Source organism: Arachis ipaensis, chromosome B1 (assembly GCF_059453495.1).
Source record: "Arachis ipaensis isolate K30076 ecotype BB chromosome B1, ASM5945349v1, whole genome shotgun sequence".
Classification (NCBI taxonomy): Eukaryota; Viridiplantae; Streptophyta; class Magnoliopsida; order Fabales; family Fabaceae; genus Arachis; species Arachis ipaensis.
This window is the reverse complement of record NC_142436.1, coordinates 151,548,916-151,569,512: the sequence shown is the minus strand read 5'-3', so window position 1 is coordinate 151,569,512 and position 20,597 is coordinate 151,548,916. Positions and strand designations below refer to the sequence as shown.

At 32.5% G+C, this 20,597-nt stretch overlaps 2 protein-coding genes across 3 annotated transcripts; one reads left to right on the top strand and one right to left on the bottom strand.

The window, feature by feature from the left end:
• Window positions 1-1,324: 1,324 nt before the first annotated feature.
• LOC107642696 (glycosyltransferase BC10) lies at window positions 1,325-6,690 on the top strand. The gene is made up of 11 exons (XM_016346143.3): window positions 1,325-1,723; window positions 2,425-2,933; window positions 3,788-3,886; window positions 4,337-4,437; window positions 4,535-4,606; window positions 4,726-4,816; window positions 5,288-5,368; window positions 5,498-5,557; window positions 5,641-5,763; window positions 5,992-6,030; window positions 6,117-6,690. Exons 2-11 carry the CDS (start codon window positions 2,553-2,555, stop codon window positions 6,243-6,245), a joined length of 1,176 nt encoding a protein of 391 aa, XP_016201629.1. The 5' UTR covers window positions 1,325-1,723; window positions 2,425-2,552; the 3' UTR covers window positions 6,246-6,690.
• A 4,319-nt stretch (window positions 6,691-11,009) lies between these two features.
• LOC107642686 (putative inactive cadmium/zinc-transporting ATPase HMA3) lies at window positions 11,010-20,348 on the bottom strand. Of its 2 annotated transcripts, XM_016346120.3 has the most exons (10): window positions 20,208-20,348; window positions 19,685-19,905; window positions 17,267-17,524; window positions 15,953-16,050; window positions 15,229-15,484; window positions 14,975-15,112; window positions 14,085-14,412; window positions 13,512-13,714; window positions 13,198-13,394; window positions 11,010-13,001 (listed from the first exon to the last, which is right to left on the bottom strand). In XM_016346120.3, exons 2-10 carry the CDS (start codon window positions 19,878-19,880, stop codon window positions 11,478-11,480), a joined length of 3,198 nt encoding a protein of 1,065 aa, XP_016201606.1. In that variant the 5' UTR covers window positions 19,881-19,905; window positions 20,208-20,348; the 3' UTR covers window positions 11,010-11,477. The 2 variants fall into 2 exon arrangements, with proteins under 2 accessions (XP_016201606.1, XP_088358411.1); XM_088502285.1 differs by having other exon boundaries at window positions 19,685-20,208.
• Between the last annotated feature and the right edge of the window lie 249 nt (window positions 20,349-20,597).

Genomic DNA, 20,597 nt, shown 5'->3' with positions numbered 1-20,597 from the left:
TATTTATATTCACAATTTTGCTATAATATTTCTTTTCAATGTAATAATTAATAAATGAATAAAAGTAAAAAGTAGCAAAAGTTGTTCTCATACGTCAATAAATTATACCTCAAATGATATAGAGCTTGTTTGAGTGAGTTTATAAAAATAAAATTTTTTTGATAGAAAATCTTACGTAAAAGTAAAAGTAATTTTATATTTGAATATCTCATACAAAAAGATCTTTTTATTTATCAATTATGTTTGGGTATAATAATATAAAAATACTTTTTTGTTTATTTATTATATGAAAAACATATTTTTTTTTAAAAAAAATGTAAATTACAGCTTCTTAAAAATATTTTTTTTTATATTTTTTAGTGTTTTTATTTTTACTACTAAAAATTTGTCAAACACACTAAAAAATAAAAAAAATTTCATTAAAAAAAATCTTTTTTTTATCAAAATAACAGCACCTAAATAAATACATAATTTCTCCATATTCACTTAAGAGATTAAAGATTCGAGTCTCTGTAAAAAAAATTGTTCCATACAAAAAAAATTACGTATTCACATAGCCATTATATTTTAATTTGATATTATTGCAGCACTAAAATTTGTTTATACTTAGAATTTGTTTGGAAAAATTTTTATTTTTTAAAAATTATAGCATTATGTATGAAATTATATTAAATTTTTTAATTTTGATAAATATAAGTTATTTTTAAAAAATTTTACTTTTTATGTATTTTAAAAATATTTCTATTTTTTAAAAATCGTAAGCACATAGTCTTATTTTTAATATTGTGGTAATATATAATTATAAATTTTGAAGTGGAATTTCTGATCTTATTTTTTGCAGTTTTTTTTTTTTTGAGAGAGGGTTTTAAGATTTTACATGAGGATCATAATCCAAAATATTTCAACTTTGAATTTAGAATCTAATACATATTAACCAAATTCTTGAGGATATATCAAAATTAATTTATTCTAATTTTGTTTATTAAATCAGTTATGGTAGCTTATTTTAAGTTAATGAAGAGTTTTTTTTTTAAAGATAGGAGACTCGAACCACATCTTCTTAATTGAATATAGAGAGACTATGTCATTTGAACTATAACTCATTAACATGAAGAGTTTTTTTAATGAAGAGTTTTATCTTCGATCGTTCACAAAAATCAATTAAATGTTGAAATAAAACAGTTTTGTTAAAAAATGTGCATAAATTAATAAAAAAAAAAAGAAATCACATTTAAATTTAACAATCCCATGTATTTTATTGAAACTGAAATAATATAAATAATGGAAATAACGTATAAAATTGACCAATTGACCAATCGGAGTCAAGTTTGTATTATTTTATTTATTTAAATGAATTTTATTCTGGTTGGCTCGGACCACTGCCCAAAAAAAAAAAAAAAAATCCGAGCCTTTCATCCTTCTTCGTCTTTGCGGAAAGCAAAAACACAGAGAGAGAAACAGAGAAAGAGAAATAGAAAGAGAAACCCAGGCAAAGAAACACAGAGATAGAGAGGGGGTGAAAAAAAGCATCGATTCTTCTCTTTTATTTTTTTAAATTGTTATTATTATTATTTCAATTTTTTGAAATCGATCGATAGTGGTTTCTACAGCGTTTTTTGCCCTAGATCTTTCTTCACCCGTTCCATTCCTCTCTGAGAGATCTTCCATTGAAAACCATAAGATTTACGTCAATCATTGATCTTCCTTCTTGCGATTCTGCCAGGTACTACTTCCTCTCTCTTTCCCATTGCTCAGAGAGAGAGAGAGAGAGAGAGAGAGAGAGAAAGAGAGACTCTTGATTTGATTTTTTTTTTTGGGGGTTGGGGAGGGAGGGATTGGAGTCTAAGGAAAGGAAAGAGAAGAGAAGAGAAAGGAACCGTTTTTCTTTATGTATTTAATTATGTTTTTCGTTTTTGTTGTTGTGGTGTGTATAAATTAGGTGAGATTGTTTAGTGTTTTGCAAGCTATTTCTTTTTCAATAAAGTATCTGCTTTTTGTACTTTCTCTGTTACCAAACAGGGGAGGGGCTTCCCATGTCTATTTGGTGTTTGACCCGTGGTTGTTGTTACAATTTTTGAACTAAAGCTTCGATTTTTTATTTTCTTCTTTTTTCGGTGCCGGTCGTTGGTAGAAGACATATGTTTAAGGATGTTTTGTGTCCGTTAGGCTACTCTAAAGACTTTGTACCCTTTGGAACTTGCAAGTATTGCTAACATGAAGTTATATTTGGATTTGATCATTAAATATTTTATGCTTTTTCCCATGTTTCGTGCATGCGTTTTTTATGTCTGGTATATACCTCATCATTCCAGAATGATACTACAGACGCCAGAGTGGTTATTAGTTTACTAGTTGTGGATGTTACTGTGAAATTGGATTTGATAGGTTTTGTTTGCTAATGCAATGCTTAATTTGTTTTCTCAGAACTTTCTGTATCAATCTGCTTGAGGTCATTAAAGGGTGTATGTTGGGATTTCTGCGTGTTCAAGTGATGGTAAATGCGGATCAAAAGGAGATTACGGGGGTTTGAGAACTGTGTCATATTAACTTAGATGAAGACATCGAAAGGTTGGCATATAAGCATGGGTGATATGCAAATAATGCCGGGGAGTCGCCACCGTCCTCCCATGAGGAAACCAATGTGGATTATTGTCCTGGTTTTATTTGTATGCGTCTTTCTAATGTGTGCTTATATCTACCCACCACATAGCAGTACAGCCTGTTTTTTCTCTTCTAGAGGGTGTAAGAGTATTTCTGCTTGGCTTCCGCCTGTTCCGGCTAGAGTATACACAGATGAGGAGATTGCATCACGTGCTGTGATTAGGGATATTTTGAGCTCACCGCCAATTGTTTCAAAAAACCCAAAACTTGCCTTCATGTTTTTGTCACCTGGTGATCTGCCATTTGAAAGATTGTGGGACAAGTTTTTCCAAGTAAGAAATTTTCACTTCTCTATGTTGGTCTGTTCAAGCTCTTTTCTTTCTCTTTCTAAGGCAATTAATGCATTGTCATCTTTGAAATATATGTGACACTTTGAATTGTAAAATCTATAATGTTAAAAAGATGGCCAGTTTAATAGTATAGTTGATAATTGCATTTTCCCCCCTTAATAAAACAAAATCAGTAGGAGAATTGGCTTTTTGCAAGCTGAAATCTATCTTCATGTCTTGAATATTCTTGTATTTGAAATGCTAGTCGACAGTCATATTACTAAGAAACCTGAGTTGGAATGGTTAAGAGAATCTGTCTTTTGCTTCTCCTCCCCACAGGCACTGATAGCAGTGTCCTCCTTGTTTGTGGAAAATGATATGCAATATTTATTTTCTATTATTATTTTTGGCATGGTTTAACTTAATTTGAGCAGTCCATGATTAAAATTTACTACTATATAACATTGCATTTGTAATTAATTGATAATGCGATAGATATGCTTATTTCTTCCAACATAATTCACATTCCTTTTTCCCTCAGTCAATGAAAGGTGTTGGAAACATCTCTGACAGATGACCTGCTTCAACATTGGGCGGCCTAGCCTTTGGTGCTAAATCAAATTGCTTACTACTTCTAGCATTAACCCTTAGACTTTCTACGGCATAGTTACACCATCTGAGATATGAAATATGTTTTTGTTAATGAATTCTTGATAAGTGTTTTGAAATGAATGAAAAGCTGCAGTTTGTTCATGTATTTTATTGGTTGGTACTGTGTTAACTTTGCTTCTGAAATATGAACCCATCCATGTTTGAGTATGCATTTACCTGGAAGATGCTCTTCTCCTTTTTGTCAGGGTCATGAAGGGAAGTTCTCTGTCTATGTGCATGCATCCAAGACCAAACCAGTTCATGAGAGCCGTTATTTTGTTGATCGGGATATACGCAGTGACCAGGTGCATATTGTCTTGTATTCAGTTTGCTAATCATTTATGGTTGTACTCTTTTCTCTTGTATGTTCAGATTTACATTCACCAATGTATATAATGGTTTTAAATGCTTGTGTAGCCGACCTCACCTAGTGGGCTGAGGCTTTGTTGTTGTTGTTTTAAATGCTTTTGTGTGTGTGTGTGTGTGTGTATTAAAGATTGATTGTCTGATCAAGACTGTTGTAAGAATAGAGACCCTTTTTTGGCATAGGACAGGAGTCATTGTGATAGAAAAGGAATTGATCTAGTGAATTACATATGTTTAAAAATCTTTTGCAACCATTGCTGAATAATTTATTTCCAAGTTAAAGTGTGTTGGCTCTAAATAGTGATTTAAGTTGTAACTATCCGGTGTTTTCCTTTAATATGTGGTTTTCCAGTGTGTGGCTCTCCTAATAGGAATTCATCTTGTTTTAGGTGGTGTGGGGGAAAATTTCTATGGTTGATGCTGAGAGACGGCTATTGGCAAATGCCCTTCAAGACCCTGACAACATGCACTTTGTTTTACTTTCTGATAGGTAACGAGCTATTAGAATGCTTTTAGTTTTGTTTCAAGGTGAGTAACTGTTAAAATTGTTTTTTTCAGTTTCTGATTTGTTTGTATTGGTTTTGCAGCTGTGTACCACTGTATAATTTTGACTATGTTTACAACTATCTGATGTATTCAAATATCAGCTTTGTTGACTGGTATGTCAAGAAGTATTAGATTAGTCCCTTTTGGGTTTTCTCTGAGTTGATAGCACTTTCTCTGCATTCTACCATTACTTGATGTACTTTACTAATGTGAGTTTTGTTTTTCTTATTAGCTTTAAGGATCCTGGCCCTCATGGCAATGGCAGGTATTCAGATCACATGTTACCCGAAGTCGAGGTGAAGGACTTCAGAAAGGGTGCACAGGTATAATCTTGCTAAGATCACGTTGGTGTTTATATTTTAACATTTTGAACTGTTTGCTTATTGCAATAAAAGAATACGAAACGCCAACAAAGTACATTGGCTACTACATTTTGCGGTAGTCCCTTCCACTGGATGCTAACTGGGTAAAACAGAAGTAACCATCATTATTTTGTTTATTTATTTTGTTACACTTGAAAATCTTTCATTCTTTTGTCATAAAAACATGATGAATAAATCTTCAATAATACTATTTTTTTGATCTTGTGTGAAGCCCTTCACTTCTATTTATTTATTTATTTACTTATTTTGATATCCAAATCAACATTGAATTGCAATTTGATATTGCTTGTGTTGTTGTGTACTGTAATCTAATGCTTGGTGTCTCAAAAATGTTAGATATGTTATTATCATAGGTCATGAACATATGTCACACATTTAGATGTGTCTTCACCTCATTAACTTCTTTTGCAGTGGTTTTCCATGAAGAGGCAGCATGCTATCATAGTTATGGCTGATAACCTGTATTACTCAAAGTTTCGGGATTACTGTCAGGTGAAGTTGTTTTTAACGTTTTTAGCATTTCAGTTTATGGTGATTGGATCATCTAAGTTTGTTATGATTCCCATGTTTGAAGTTTCCTAGTATGACTGCCATACTAACATGTGAGTCCTAATATCACAGCCTGGTTTGGAAGGGAGGAATTGCATTGCAGACGAGCATTACTTGCCAACCTTCTTCCAGGTGAGAATTTCGATTGTAATGCAGTTCTTCTGTTATTAAACAGTCTTCCACCTTTAGCTAATTGGTTTATGTCTGTCAATTAGATGGTTGATCCAGGGGGAATTGCAAACTGGTCAGTAACTCATGTTGACTGGTCTGAGAGAAAGTGGCATCCAAAGTCATATAGGGAGCACGATGTTACTTATGAGCTCTTGAGAAATATTACGGTATAGTCCCTACTACGACTGTAACGTACAAATCCCATTTTCATCTTTCTAGGAAGTAGATAGATCGGGGATAGAAGGCCTAGTTAACCGTAAACCTAACTTGTATTGACCAAAATAATTATTTAGCTAAAAGTGGGTTGTAACCATGCAAGTCTGTCAACTAATCGTTGGCTATTCAAATTGTTTTCAAGTTACATGGATATTGACAATAATTCTTGGTATTTGCAGTCGATCGATGTTAGTATCCACGTCACCAGTGATGAGAAGGTATGCTGATATTTCGTTGTGTTTTAGTGTTTTACTAAGATGAATCAACCAGCTTTGGATGCTTAGTATGTCTTGTCTTGGTGCAGAGAGAAGTGCAAAGTTGGCCTTGCTTATGGAATGGGGTTCAGAAACCATGCTACCTGTTTGCTAGGAAATTCACTCCTGAAACGTTGGACAAATTGTTGCATCTATTTTCCAATTATTCAACGCCTTGAGGCAGCTATATTTTGATCTATTCTTTGGTCGGAGAAGTCGTTGCTATCGCTTTCGGCCCCCTTCTTGGTTTCTCATAGTCAGTCATATGGCATGAGACTTGTAAATTACAGCATTGTTGAAGGCTTTGATCGCCCACCAGCCACAGATATCGGTGTAACCATAGCGAAACTGGCATTGCAGTGTGGTCTAATGTGGAAAGGAGGCTAACTATTTAGTGTTACTTCCTTGGGAAGGGATGGATATGGATGTGGATGACACCACTTTTTTCTTTCTTTTTCATTTCTTTCCTTTCCTTTCCTTCCATTTTGGGCTATCCAGATTTTCTAATTACATGAAAAAATTTGGGGGAATCGTATAAGCTCATCATGTCATTGTTGATCTTTGTAAAACTTGCAAATTGTTTAGTTGGAAATATAACGTTACACGTTGCTGTCCGTTCTGAAATTCGGTGTTCAATTCTTAATGCATTACTTTGATGCAATGTTGTTGGCTCCTTGTCATTGTTTTTAGCCTTTAGGTCATTGTTATGGTTCCTTGTCATTGTTAATTTATTTATAGGTTATGAATTTCAAATTTACCACTTGGGATGTGTAAATATTAATTATCAGCTAACTCAAAAGAAAATGAAGTCTTATTTATCTATTTTTGACAAAAAGAAGTAATAACTTAATCTCTTACTTGCGCTTTTTAACCACAGGAGTAAGGGAAATAAATATGAATATGTTTATCATATTCATACTCCTATAGTTAAGAAGAATAAGTGACTACAGTATAAAAAGAGAAAAATGAAATTCTATTATATCTGGCACTGCTTGAAAAATGTACCAAAAATATATACGAGAATGGTTCGTACTATGTTTTCATATCGCTCTTGGAAGGAGATGGATCATGCCTGGTACACTCAAACAACACTTTGAAAGCTGGACGAATGTTGTAGTAAGAAGAGGTGAGAGAAGGAGGTGGGTGATTGGCTTCTTTGCTGTTATCTGGACGGTTTGGCTAGAACGAAATGATAGGATATTCAGGAATCAAGGTTCAAGTGTGGTGGATATTATTAGTAGATCCTTCTTGCTCTCCGATGAGTGGAATGGTGGTGAACTATATGGTTGTTGATGGCAATGCCCAAGATAACAGGGGGTTGTCATGACTAGAGTTGTCGGTTATTCTTTGTTATGTTTTATGTTCCACTTTGTTGTGTTAAGCTCTTTACTTCAAAAAAAAATAAGTGACGTCTCAGGTATCAATCATATGAATGATAATCACAGATTTTGCTATTCCATTCCAGCCTGAAATTAAAAGAGCAAAGTGGTTGGGAAAAGAAGGAATTCTTGGTCAGTAAGTTGCGAGAAAAGAATACACCAGTCCCAAAACCAAACCTCCAATTTAGATCAAACTTTCATAAATTAAATAACATGCATATATAGCATAAGTAAGCCACTGAATAATGTTATGCACTCTGAGAGTCTTATATGAGAGGAAAAGGAGCGAACATGAGCCAGGGAGACACCGGCAACTTTTAACCGAAGATGCCGGCAAGTCATCCTTGGCTCAAGTACACTCTCTCTATCCCTTCATGCAAGGCACTCGCGCCCTTTGAGTTTAATTTCAACAATCATATCTCATGCATTTTGCATCTGCCCTCATATATATAAGTAGGAGATTGCATGGACTAAGATCATCACCATTGTAGCGTATTTATAGGCGGATGAGAAGATCAATGAAAAGAATATAACTATATCATATAGTTGATAATGACAATTCCCTAAAGAATTCTTACAAAACCATACATTATCACATGCTGCTGCTTCTTATCCAAAACCATGTTTTGGAATCAAATTTCCGGTTTTGGTTACGTGTGATAGTTGACTTAATAGTACTGTTTTTGTTCTTGTGAAATTTATGTATAATTGCTACCACTTAATCATTCAGTCGATTTTTTTTTTTAAGTTAAGAGTAGAATTTGAATTCAAAATCTTTAAATAAAAATAGAAAAATTATACCATTTAAACTATAACTCGTATTATTGAATCGGCATTTTGATTTCTCATCCAATGTATAAGATATGATTCTGCATGCAATCGAATATTTTCACCCGATAATTAAGAATTTACATAGAAAAAGTTAAAAGGGGATGTGTGGAAAGACGACACGTATGTATGTGGGGTCGCAAATATGATGAGTTGGCAACTTAGCATGGTCGCAAGGTCAAAGCTCAAAATCACATATTGTCAACGGTGGGAATCTTTATATGCTTCCACACTACACGCTGGCCTTGGACTTCATACCGAAATTAACCTTTCTTCAATGAATGCATAGGAATCAACTTTGATTTGGCCAAGTTTAACTAGCTCTATTATTATTATTATTATTATTATTATTATTATTATTATTATTATTATTATTATTATTATAACATATGGTATAACAATAAATATATAACTTATATAAAAAATAAATTATTCTAAAATTATAGTCTTACTAATATGCATTCTGAAAATATTAATTAAAAATATTATGAAAAACTACTTGATAAATATTTTGTAATTTTAATATATATTAATTAAATAGTTTAGTTTTTGATACTCATAACGTGTTCAATATTTTACATATTTTTTTAATTATATAATCACATTTTTATAAATAACTATTTACGTAGTTAATATAAAAAATAATTATTTTTATTAATCGATATACATGTATAAAAATATTTTGTATGTATAAAAATTAAATTTATATATTAAATACATTAAACAATTTTTAAAAAAATTATAGTCTTAAATTTAACTAAATCCTAAAATATAAGTAATGGTTATGGTTGTGGGAATAGAATAATTAGGGATGGAAGCAAAAGGATTATTGATGGCTGCCCCCTGTTTTTGATATGGCATTATCATCGAGAATCTAATATCGACAATAATTTAGGGTTCCACATGTATAATCCACAAACATTGTTATATTATGAGCATATAAATCATAACCTAATTTCTTCTCTATACATAAATGCTCCCTAGAATCTCATCAATACAGATCCTCATAAGTGAATCTCATAGTATAGGGTATCATCTATGAAGTACGGACACTTCGTTAAGTTGTTGTGTTTGCGTGTCAGATACATTTTGGACATGATATTCACCGACACTCGTTTGACACGTGTGTATCTGTTGTATTCAACCGTGTCTTAATAAAATTTTTTTTTCGGACACACCTAAATACCATCACGTGTCAGCGTGTCCAGTCTTATTCTTAACATATATTTTTAAAATAAATTTAGATATAGTATATATTATTATTTATTAAAATAAAAAAATATTTTAAATACTTGATATAATTAAAATAAAACATTAAAAATAATTAAAAATTTTAATTTATATTTTAATATCAATAAAATATCAAAATATCATTACGATTTATTTAAAAAATACTTTATATTTTATATGTATGCATGTTCTCATGTCATATAAAATTTTAAAATTCGCGTATCAACGTGTCCTATATCGTATTGTCCCTGTATCCGTATCGGTGTCCATGCATCATAGTTTATCAGTCTAAGCTACAATACAGATTCTCTATCAAACGCCCCACTCATTTATGTTCCTATATATTCTATAAGAGAACAATTTGATTTTCCCTTTCTCTACTGTCTTTGCACAAGTGCATGCATTGACTGTTGTGACCATGATGTTCCTGAATTAATGATTAAGAATTAATTTGATTTTTAAAATATTAAAAATTTTAACTTGATTTCTAAAACATATAAAAATAATAAGATCATGTAATGATAATTCTTTTTGTCTTTTGGTAAACTAGATAATATAACCTTTGCAATCATTTGTTACTTTTAATCGGTTTCAACATTACATGATATATATCATGCAAAGAAATTCAAATAATAACATTGGGCTTGGGCTGGCTAAGTTATGAGCCACATGGATTAATTTCGAATTATTGTATTTAATTTATTATAATTAAGTTAATTAACTTACAAATAAGATATAGAATTAACGAATGTGATCATATGATTGTATAAAATGTTTACAACGTTAACTCTTACTTATAATAAGTAATAACTATCGTATAAGAGTTTCTTATTTTCTTTAATTTATTATTATTTATTCTTACTTTGTTATAATATATATAAGATGTGATATTAATCGAAACCGGAGAATCCTCGCTAGAATCATTTTCAGTTTCCAAGTTAGGTTTGCAGGGAAAAAAAATCAAGAAGGAAAAAGGAATACCATCAATGCATGCTTGGTGAAAAAAAAAAAACAAGAAAAGAAAAGGAATACCATCAATGCATGGGTAAAGTAGTGTAATTAAATATGATTGTTTGTGGTGACTTTAGATCGAATAAACTTTACTTTCATGCAAATAATGTACAAAAAAAAGAAAAAGTCTAGGGGCCAGCAATTTTATTGAATTTTGGCGAGCATGTAACCAGCAGAAAAAGGTGAGCCATTGAATGAAATCTCATACCAATCTCACACCATTAAATCATCATTTGATGGCTATTTGATGACTACTAATCACAAAAGTTGCTGGCCCTAGTATTGCTCACAAAAAAAATTTAAGTAAAATTAGTGTAACTGATATTAGTTTTGTTATACACTTATACGGCATGGTTTGCAAATGATTGATTAGATAATAATGATGAATATTTAATAGCCACCAACAATATATTTGAATTTTCACAGAATAACAGGAAAAATTGAACTAACCTCTCATATATCACTTTAAAACGTAAACTAAATCACAGTCATAGATATCGAAGTGTGGTTAGTTTATCAGCATATCACAATAAAACACAAAATTAGTACAATATGTAATATCACTAACATGATTTCATGAATAAAGAGAAGATGGGCCCTTTACCCAAACAACTGAGCCTAAGTAATACCTTATATATCTATACAACACCTTTAATGTAAAACTAAAATGACAAGAAGTGACTACCACCATAACTACCAATGTTTAACCTATAAATTAACTAAATCTTCAAATGTTGTTGCCACAGTGCTAATGCTGATGAATGTTTCTGTTTAGTCTAGACAATACCACCTTGGCAAAATTGGAGGAGGTTGCTTCCACCAAGTTGTGATCACATAACTAACTTTCCTTTATTTATTTACAATACTATCAGCAATGACCAATATAATCTTGCATTGCATCATTGCATGTAATGATATCTTTTTCATTTCATCATATTCAAGAAAAGAAAGGCTATTATACACCTAAACATATTCTGTAATGATCTCTGACAAACCTCCTCCAAAACCGGCACCAGAATGTCTATGCTTCTCGGCACAGCATTCCTTCATGTAACTCTTGCAGCATCCCCAACCCCCATACCCTCTCTTGTTTAGACTAATACAAGCATGCACAATTGTGGAATCTCTGCATTCTTTTGTAGTTCCCTCATTGCTGCTACAGCATGAACTAATGACTTGTGCCTCATTTGAGCCCTCGCAATCACAAGCCACTGGAAGTTCTTTGCATTTGTCCGAGCAACCATCGCAGTACGAATCGTTTTCTTCCTCTTCCATGCAGCAGCCGTGCTTTGAGGCCGATTCGACATCATCATCTATGTCAATAGTTATTTCACTTGTCCCTGCCTTCTCAATTTCAAAATGGGAACCTGAATTTCGATCCGGGTTGTGGCCTTTTGGATTTTCACAACCATGGATCATGTGATTGTGAGAACTATGTGATGATTCCTGTTCATGAGTAGCTATGTCAGTCTCTTTGTGGCAGTGCTCTGTCCCATGGCAATGAGAACTATGTAATGCACCATTGTTTTCTGCATTTGGAATAACATTGTGCGTTTCTGAACGACAATGGTCTTCAATATGATCATGCTTCTGATGACCCTTACAATGTTCATGAAATTCATCTTTTCCCTTACAATGTTCATGACTTCCCATGACATTATGATGCTTGACACTTCCATCTAATCTTGAATCCGAAGGGCAGGGTTCATTCTTTGAGGAGCACGTCTCAGAGGCACACTTCTGAGGCAGAGACACCTGTTTTGTCTCCTCTGAGCCACAATGCTTATGGCTATGATGTTTATGTTGATGTAGTTGTTCGTGGTGATGGTGGTGGTGATGGTGGTGGTGATGATGATGAGAGAATTTTCCATGATGATGATCATGATGATGAGAGGAGTCACCATCGGTTCCACCACATACATCTTTCTGGACATGAACTTCAGGGGAAGGTCTACAACATTTTCCTCCGTGCTTGTGTTCACCATGCTTGTTCCCTCCATGTTTGTGTGTTCCATGGTCATGATTTCCATGCTTGTGTTCTCCATGATTGTGTTCTCCATGATTATGTTCTCCTCTAAGGAGTAACATGCTGTTCAAGATGACAACCAAACATGTTCCAACATCAGCAAGAACTGCAGCCCAAACAAGTGGGTGACCACCAATGGCCAAACCAATAATTGCAGCCTTGGTAATCACAGACAAAAAGATATTCTGTATCACTTTCCTATGCGACTTTTTCGCAAGCTTAATCACTTCGGGAATCTTCCTAAGGTCATTTGACATAAGAATTATGTTCCCAGTCTCACTAGCCAGTGCAGAACCTGAAATCCCCATTGAGATTCCTATATCAGCCGTAGCTAACGCCGGCGCATCATTCAAACCGTCTCCAACCATTGCTGTTGGCCCTTCCTTCTTGAATTCTGTGATGATCTTTAACTTGTCTTCTGGCAAAAGTTCTGCATGGACCAACTCCAGAGCATTCCCTAGCTGTAAGATGAAATTCAAATTACTTCTGCCACTCTTATCATTTATCTCTGAGGTTCTATGATTCTTGCAACATTAAAAATTAGTCCAATTCATCTGTCATAGAGTATAATTTAAGTCCACTAGGTTTTACATTTTTAAAATATAGGATATGATACTATTAAATTATGTACAACCGTATAAAATTAAAATCACAAACCTGTTCCTGTGCTTGCATAGCAGCTCCTTGACTGTCTCCAGTGAGCATAGCAGTTTTGATTCCCAATGACTTGAGCTGAGCTATTGCCTCTGGAACACCGGTTCGACAAGCATCCGATAGAGAGAAGAATCCAACTGGGGTTGCTCCACAATATATGTATCCTGTGGTCTTTCCTATTTGACCATGCATTGCAGGCACTATGAAACAAAATCATCACAATGAATACTCACTTTAGTTCCACAAAGCTGGAAACAGAATATTGAAATGAGTTCTGCAACTTGTAATATCAAAGTAAATATGAGAAAGACATTCACCTATTTCTGAGCCAGCTCTAGTTGCAATTTTTTTGTTTCCAACGTAAACAAGTCTCTCTTCAATTTTTCCATATATTCCTTCTCCAGGAAAATTTTCGAATTCTGTAACATTTTCTGGGTTTGGTTCAATGGAGAGAGACCTTCCATAATCAACAATAGCTGCTGCCAATGGATGGCTTGACTTACTCTCAATACTTGACACCCTGAAACATTTTAATTTGTTAAAGCTAGCATATCTTAGATTCCGACATTCCGTATATATCTATATATGTTTTTAGTCCTCTAATGTGTCATTTTGCTTTTGATTTTGGTCCCTCTAAAATTTTTGTTTTGGTCTAGTCCCTCTTTTTTCTATTATTAAGATCTTAGTCATATCATCTAGATTTAATGTTAAGTTACGATATTATAGGAATCAAGTAAATTTCAGAAAATATAGGGACTAAAGTAAAAATAACCTATTTTACACGGGCTAAAGACATAAGCCTTAAATATATCATTTGTGACTTGTCTTTAACATATATACAAAATAAATTCACATCTCCAAGGAAGATGGAGAAAGAGGAGGGTCCTCACCAGTAAAGCAATGTGTTCAAATCAATGTCATCTGAAAGAGAGACAAAATTTGTCACCACAAACTCCCCCTTTGTTATGGTACCAGTTTTGTCGAAAGCCATGACCTTAATTTTTGCAAGTGTTTCAAGATAATCACCACCTTTGATGAGGAGACCAGACGTAGCTGCTTTTGTGTAGGCACAAAAAGTAGCAACTGGTGTTGAAAGGATAAGTGCACATGGGCATGCACTTACTAAGACAACAAGTGCAAAATGAAGCCAGTGTTTCTTGTCGTGTACTTTTAATGCAATTGGAATCACAGCTACTAGTGCTGATATGATTACAACAGCTGAAAATAATAACATTAAAATGTAAGGCCAATGAAACTGAATTCATTTTTTATTTTTTAGCCACATTCACAACCAGAAACACCATTCATTCAGGAAAAGATTTATCAATTGATGTGAATTCTTTTTCATACTTTCTTTTTTCCCTTTAAAAATCAAATTCATGGCCCCCCAAAAAAAGCAACTTCATAATCAAAATTTCTGAAGAATTTTTTTTTTTAAAAAAAAGTAATACAATGGTTTAATTAAGAAAATTAAGAGTAGGAAAGTTTTTACTTCGTCCAGTGCATTGAAGAGTTAAAAAAGTAATACAATGCATGTGAAAATTAAGAGTAGGAAAGTTTTTTAAAAAAGTAATACAATGGTTTAATTAAGAAAATAAGGAATTAACTAATCAAGGGCGTGCACGCAAAGTGTGGCAAATATTGAAATGCATGTGAAAATGACATTTTATCTTTTCACTTAACAAGCCTTTGATAGTAACAGCATAGTATTAAAAGTGTGTTCAAATATGAGCACTTAAACATTCTTAAAATAAAAAGCTGAAAATTGTAATTAACTAACCAGGGGTGTAAAATTTGGCAAATTTGTCAATCAATCTCTGAGTGCTGGTTTTGCTGTTTTGAGCTTCTTCCACAAGCTTTGCCATTTTAGCCACAACACAATCCTCAGCCAATGCAGTAGTTTTAACACTAACGTAACCTTTGTATAACCAATCACAAAATGACATTAGCATAAACAATTTGACAAAGTACCAAAAATACAGGTACCAATGAGTAATAATTTGACAAATAGTAACTCAGAGTTGGAAACTTCACCATTTAAGTTAATGGTCCCAGCCCAAACAGTTGAGTCTTTTTGTTTTGCTACTGGGAATGATTCCCCTGTCAAAGTTTTTTCATCAACCTCACAGGTTCCATCAACAACCACACCATCAATTGGGATCACTTCCCCTGCCTTCACTGCTAAGATCGTGTTGACTTTGACCTCATCAGCATCAACAACCTCTCCTGTTTCAGCTATCACTGCTTTTTGAGGAGCTATGTTCATCAGTGATGACATAACCGCATTTGCCTGAATCCATATAAATTTTAAAAATGAGAAGCTTTAGAGTGATTTTTGAGAACATTTAGACAAAGTACCCTGATTTTGATGCTTGAGGATTGCTGTCTTTAACTTTTCACCGCTACTCGTGACATCTTTGGAAGACTTACCTCCAAAATATGGGGACGGTGAGGACAATTTTTTTTTCTTTTTTCCGTTTCAACGTCTCTATATCTTCTGTCCTAGAATACTCAAGGATATTATGGGACCTTTCTTATGGAAGTTCCATTTTTTACTTTGATCAATGGTCCCTACAGCTATCTAATTAGGAGAAGCATAACTACTACATTTTGATTAAGGCTTTACAACATAACATGAACATGGTCCATTCATATTTAGCATGGAAAGGATACAACAATGGTCTGAGTTATCTAATAAGAAACATCACAAAGTATGGGTCCACTAATATTAAGCATGAAAAAGAAATGAAACAAGTACCTTGTGGCTTGCCCTGGATTCAAGCCATTCAGCAATAGAGAAGAGAAAAACTATTGTTCCTGCCTCCAAATAATCATTCATAGCAATTGTCCCAATAACTGTTAAACAATAATAACGATGACCATCAGCCTCACCTAACCTTAACTGAATCTTCCTTGTAAGAATTCAAGTTAATGATGCAGGTCTACAAAGATCAATGTTTTTGCCCATGTGGATGTAATCAAGTTGAAACAAACACAGATTTTCGTTGGTAGTTGTGATGATATCACTTACAAATACATAGTTATTGATAGGCATTTCACCACTAGAGATCTAGTTTTTCAATATTTTTAATATTAAAACATTATCCTATTTAATTTGAGAAAAAAAGTTTAAGGCAAAAGAAAATTTGATTCTCATCAATCATAATGCATAAAAAAGTATGTCAACTTTTTTCAAAAAATAGAAAAGATGTGGTTTCAATATCTTGATTGAAGTTGGGTCTCAATAAGAGTATAAAAGTCAATAAAAAATTGTAAATAGAAATAAGATATTGTCTATAGTTGCACATAGTTGCATATTAAAAAATCAATTGTCATGTAAAAAAATCACATGTATTTTGATTCCACTCCTACTGGTCCTCACTTTCCATTCCACAATTCACAAGAAGACATTACAATATACTTCTTTTCTTATCTGCTTATTCAGAAGATTTGGTAGAGTGCCTCTCATAGTCATAGTTAAGGTCATATTTGTCCGTTTCACGTCACTTTAGCAACTTTATCCATCCTTCCACCAATACTGAAAGTAGAAAGTTACAGCTTCCGCAGAGCACTAACTATTTTAGTAGGATCTGACTCTACTGATAAGAAAATTAACCAATATAAATTACCATTGTGTGTGTGTAATTTACTATAATATTTAATTTTATCTTATATAATTTTAAATTATTAATGAAAAACATAGCACTTCATTTTTAAAATAGGTGAAACTATGTTTGGCTGGCATGCGGGTTTTATGATCAAACGGCAACTTTTATTATTTGTTTGTTTTTCCTTCCAGGGGAAGGCAGTTAGGCAAGGATAAATGTACAGCTAGATATTTATTTACTTTTTTTTAGTGTACAATCATTGAATTATTCCAAACAAGGAAAAATTAACAGAAGTGTATGATGTGAGTTTATTTAACGTTAATTACAAAAAAAAAAAAAAAACATTATTTGATCCAACATTTAACAACAAAGTCCGGCCAGCAAAACAAATTAATTGAAAAGCAATATGATAGTGCAATATAAATTAATGTAAAGGCAAAAGTAGTAAATGATTTTGATTTTACCTGCTATGATCATGAGAATGTTAATGTCAAGTCTAAGGTTCTGGATGGAGACAATAGCCTTCCAGGCGATCGGAAATATACCGGCAGCAACCGCTCCGAGAGCGAGATACTGCAATGGATGGTACACAAACTTGAGCAAGGAAAGCAAAAGTAGCAAACCACACACAATTGAGTATAGGCTTGGCCATTGCTTTTGGTGCTTTTGGTCCCCATACACTCTGGCATTTGCTTCTAGTCTTGCTTGATTAAGAACCTTGACTGTCACCATAAATAACATCATCAATTAAGCTTTGAGAACAACTAGGGAACCAAAAGCATATCAGCCAAAAATCAGCCAAAATGTGTTTGGATTCCATGAAAAATCGGGTTTGGGTTTGTGCTTCGTGATCTCAGGAGCGATTTTCAAACATATTATTCAAAAAGTGATTTTAATTAAACGGTTTTGTTTACTTTTTGGCTGGTCACATTTTGGTTCCATATACTTTTCCTTAAGCTTTTATTTTATGATTGCGATTTTAGTGTATTGTTAATATTTGAAAAAAAAAATATTACAGAAATATTTAACTCCATTCATTACTTTGACTTTACTAGGGTGTAGTCTTTAAGAAAAAATTTAGTTAATATATATATATATAGTATAAAATTATCTTATATTGTTAGTCAATTAAATTCATGAAATTGAAAAAAAAAAAAGCTACAACATTGTACATAGTTGGAAGACAATGTTAATGGATTACAACACAACACAACAGAGCACAAAACGAACACATCCTTGTAAGTAAAGCTAAAAGGGATCAAAAGGTAAAAAAGAAAACCGCCTAACTTTATTTATGCCTTCATAGTGGATTATTCGTATAGATAGCTTATATTTAATGTCAATGTCTACCGACATTATATTCACACCCCTTAAAGTATGGTTGCAGTAACAGGTAGGCCAAGATTTCGGGGGGAAAAAATCTATCTTAGTATATTGTAAAAAAAAAAAAAAAAAACTACTTAATAATGCACCTATTTTTGGTAGGAGACAAAATTACATTCATAGTCAATAAAAAAAAAAAGCAAAACTCGTTCAATTGTTTGTTTCTGTGTGATAAATGTATGTAATGACTAATGACTATGAATAATGCGTGACGTTGTTGATACTAACACGTAACAGTTCAAGGCAAGGAAAGTATGTGGAAACGGCAAACTATTGTGCGGTGCTCATCTTCATTTATGGGAGAAAGAAAGAAAGAAAAATATTATATATTTATTTATATTATGTATGAGAAGAAAGAAAGATATGTATGAGAAAGCACGTTAGAAGATGGCAAAAGCGACCCTCTTTTTTTTTTTTTCTCTTCCCACTAAATGTTGCCCTACCACAAATGATATCATAAATCTAGAAAGTAGAAACCAATGAGGTCCAAGCAATAATAATAATAATAATTAAGTATTGTGATCCTCTCATCATAGCAGAAAGAAAATATTCCTTTTCCCTGTTTTTTTTTTAAATAAACGATTTTAATTCTTAACTCGATGTATCATGAAATAAATGAATGACGTGGGGTGGTCACATGGGTTATGCTAAATTAATTTTTGTTTTTTAAAAGAATATTAATATTTTTATTAAAATTTAATCAATATTTAATTAATAAAAAAATATAATTTTATATTATTAAAATTTTAATAATAATTAATTAATAACTACACATTACAAAATATGCTGACACTTTTTTTTTTATTTTTTAAAGGAATGTACATAAACCGTATGATGATTGCGAAAGGAATAAATCAGAGACTAGTTAGTTACTAACTTATTATATATACATATATTTGACTGAGAGGTCAGAGCAGATAACCAAAATGGTTTTTTAAATATATAAACGTGAATAATTAATAATAACGAGATATACACATACACTGAACAAAAGAACAATTTAATTTTCATAAATCAGTAGTTAAATTTTAAACTAATTACTAAAAAATTATTTAAATATATGAATCTATTTAGGATAACTGTGTATTAAAATTAAAAACGAATAAAACATGAAGCATATATTATAATAAATAAATTTAAAACAATATTAAAGAGTGTGTTTAATTTGCGTTTTTTTAAGTATTTTTTGTTTTTTAGACAAAAAATATTAAAAAATAAAACAAAATCGAAAACGCAAATTACAGAGACACTTATATTTCCGGTGATGAAAAAGAGGAACGTTAGAGATTAGCAATTTTGATATTTTGTAATTATTAATTGGCTATCAATAGTATTTTTAATGGTATGAGATTATATCTAATGGTAAGAAATCATTCACTTTTATTTTGATGGTTAAGTGCTGACTAGAAAATACAAAAGTTGTTATTCCCTAAATTTTTTCGATGAAAAAAATGCAGGAAAAAGTGACGTGGAAGCGAAGAAGAAGAAGAAAAACGTACCAATTTGGAGCTGAGAAATGATGAGAGAGTCATGGATAACAATAACAGTACGAGTTGGTACAATGACCGAAACCTCCTTGACTCCTTGCAAAGGTTTGAGTATGTTCTCTATGAGCGGCACCTCCGACGAGCAGCACAATCCCATCACATCGAAGTAGCTCTTCTCCCACTTCTTCTTCCCCTTCTCATTCTCCATTTCTCTCAAATTACGCTACCACCAGCTGCAAAAGTCGATAATTATTCAGCAATTGAATCATGCAGAGAAATTTAGGGGAAAAGGAAAAGGGGAAAGGAGAGATCCAGGGAGGTAGATGTAGTTTATATATATAGTGCTATATATCTTAGAAGCTACGATATTTATTAATTAATTGAATTATTGGAGTAATTAAATTAAATTAGTAGAAGGAAGCGTGTTTCATGTGTGTGGTTGTGAACAAGATAAACATGATCCGGAGTTGGAAATAGGAAGAGACACGCCTCAGAATCAGAATCAGAGAGAAGAGAAAGCAGAAAGCACCATCACCTTTCTACTTCTTGTGTTGAGGGAGGGTTGGTGTGTGTGAGTTATGGGAAAGGGCCCCTATGAGAGTATAAATAGGAAAGAGTGCCACTGCTACTCTGCCATTCATTAAAAAGGAGTTAGGGGGCGTACCCAATCATTTTCTTTTTAACATCGGTAGGTGAAAAATAAGAGTTGCAAACAGAGTGAACAATAATTAAGGCGGTGTTTGTTTTTGAGAATAGAATAAGATATTGATATAAGGGATAGAGATATAAAATTTTATTTTTTTATATTTTATTTGATGATAAATTAAAATAAATTATGAAAATTTAATTTATTTTTATTTTTTTATTCAAAAATTTGAGATAAAAGATATAATAATAATAAAATATAATTATAAAAAATTAACAA

Excerpts from the sequence above, each read along its gene's own strand:
- LOC107642696 (XM_016346143.3), top strand. The coding sequence starts at position 2,553 with ATGAAGACATCGAAAGGTTGGCATATAAGCATGGGTGATATGCAAATA. Across the intron at positions 4,438-4,534 it reads TTTGTTTTACTTTCTGATAG|CTGTGTACCACTGTATAATT; the intron begins GTAACGAGCTAT and ends TTGGTTTTGCAG. Across the intron at positions 5,558-5,640 it reads ACTTGCCAACCTTCTTCCAG|ATGGTTGATCCAGGGGGAAT; the intron begins GTGAGAATTTCG and ends TCTGTCAATTAG.
- LOC107642686 (XM_016346120.3), bottom strand. The coding sequence starts at position 19,880 with ATGGAGAATGAGAAGGGGAAGAAGAAGTGGGAGAAGAGCTACTTCGAT. Across the intron at positions 17,525-19,684 it reads CATTTCTCAGCTCCAAATTG|TCAAGGTTCTTAATCAAGCA; the intron begins GTACGTTTTTCT and ends TTATGGTGACAG. Across the intron at positions 13,715-14,084 it reads TTGAACACATTGCTTTACTG|GGTGTCAAGTATTGAGAGTA; the intron begins GTGAGGACCCTC and ends AAAATGTTTCAG.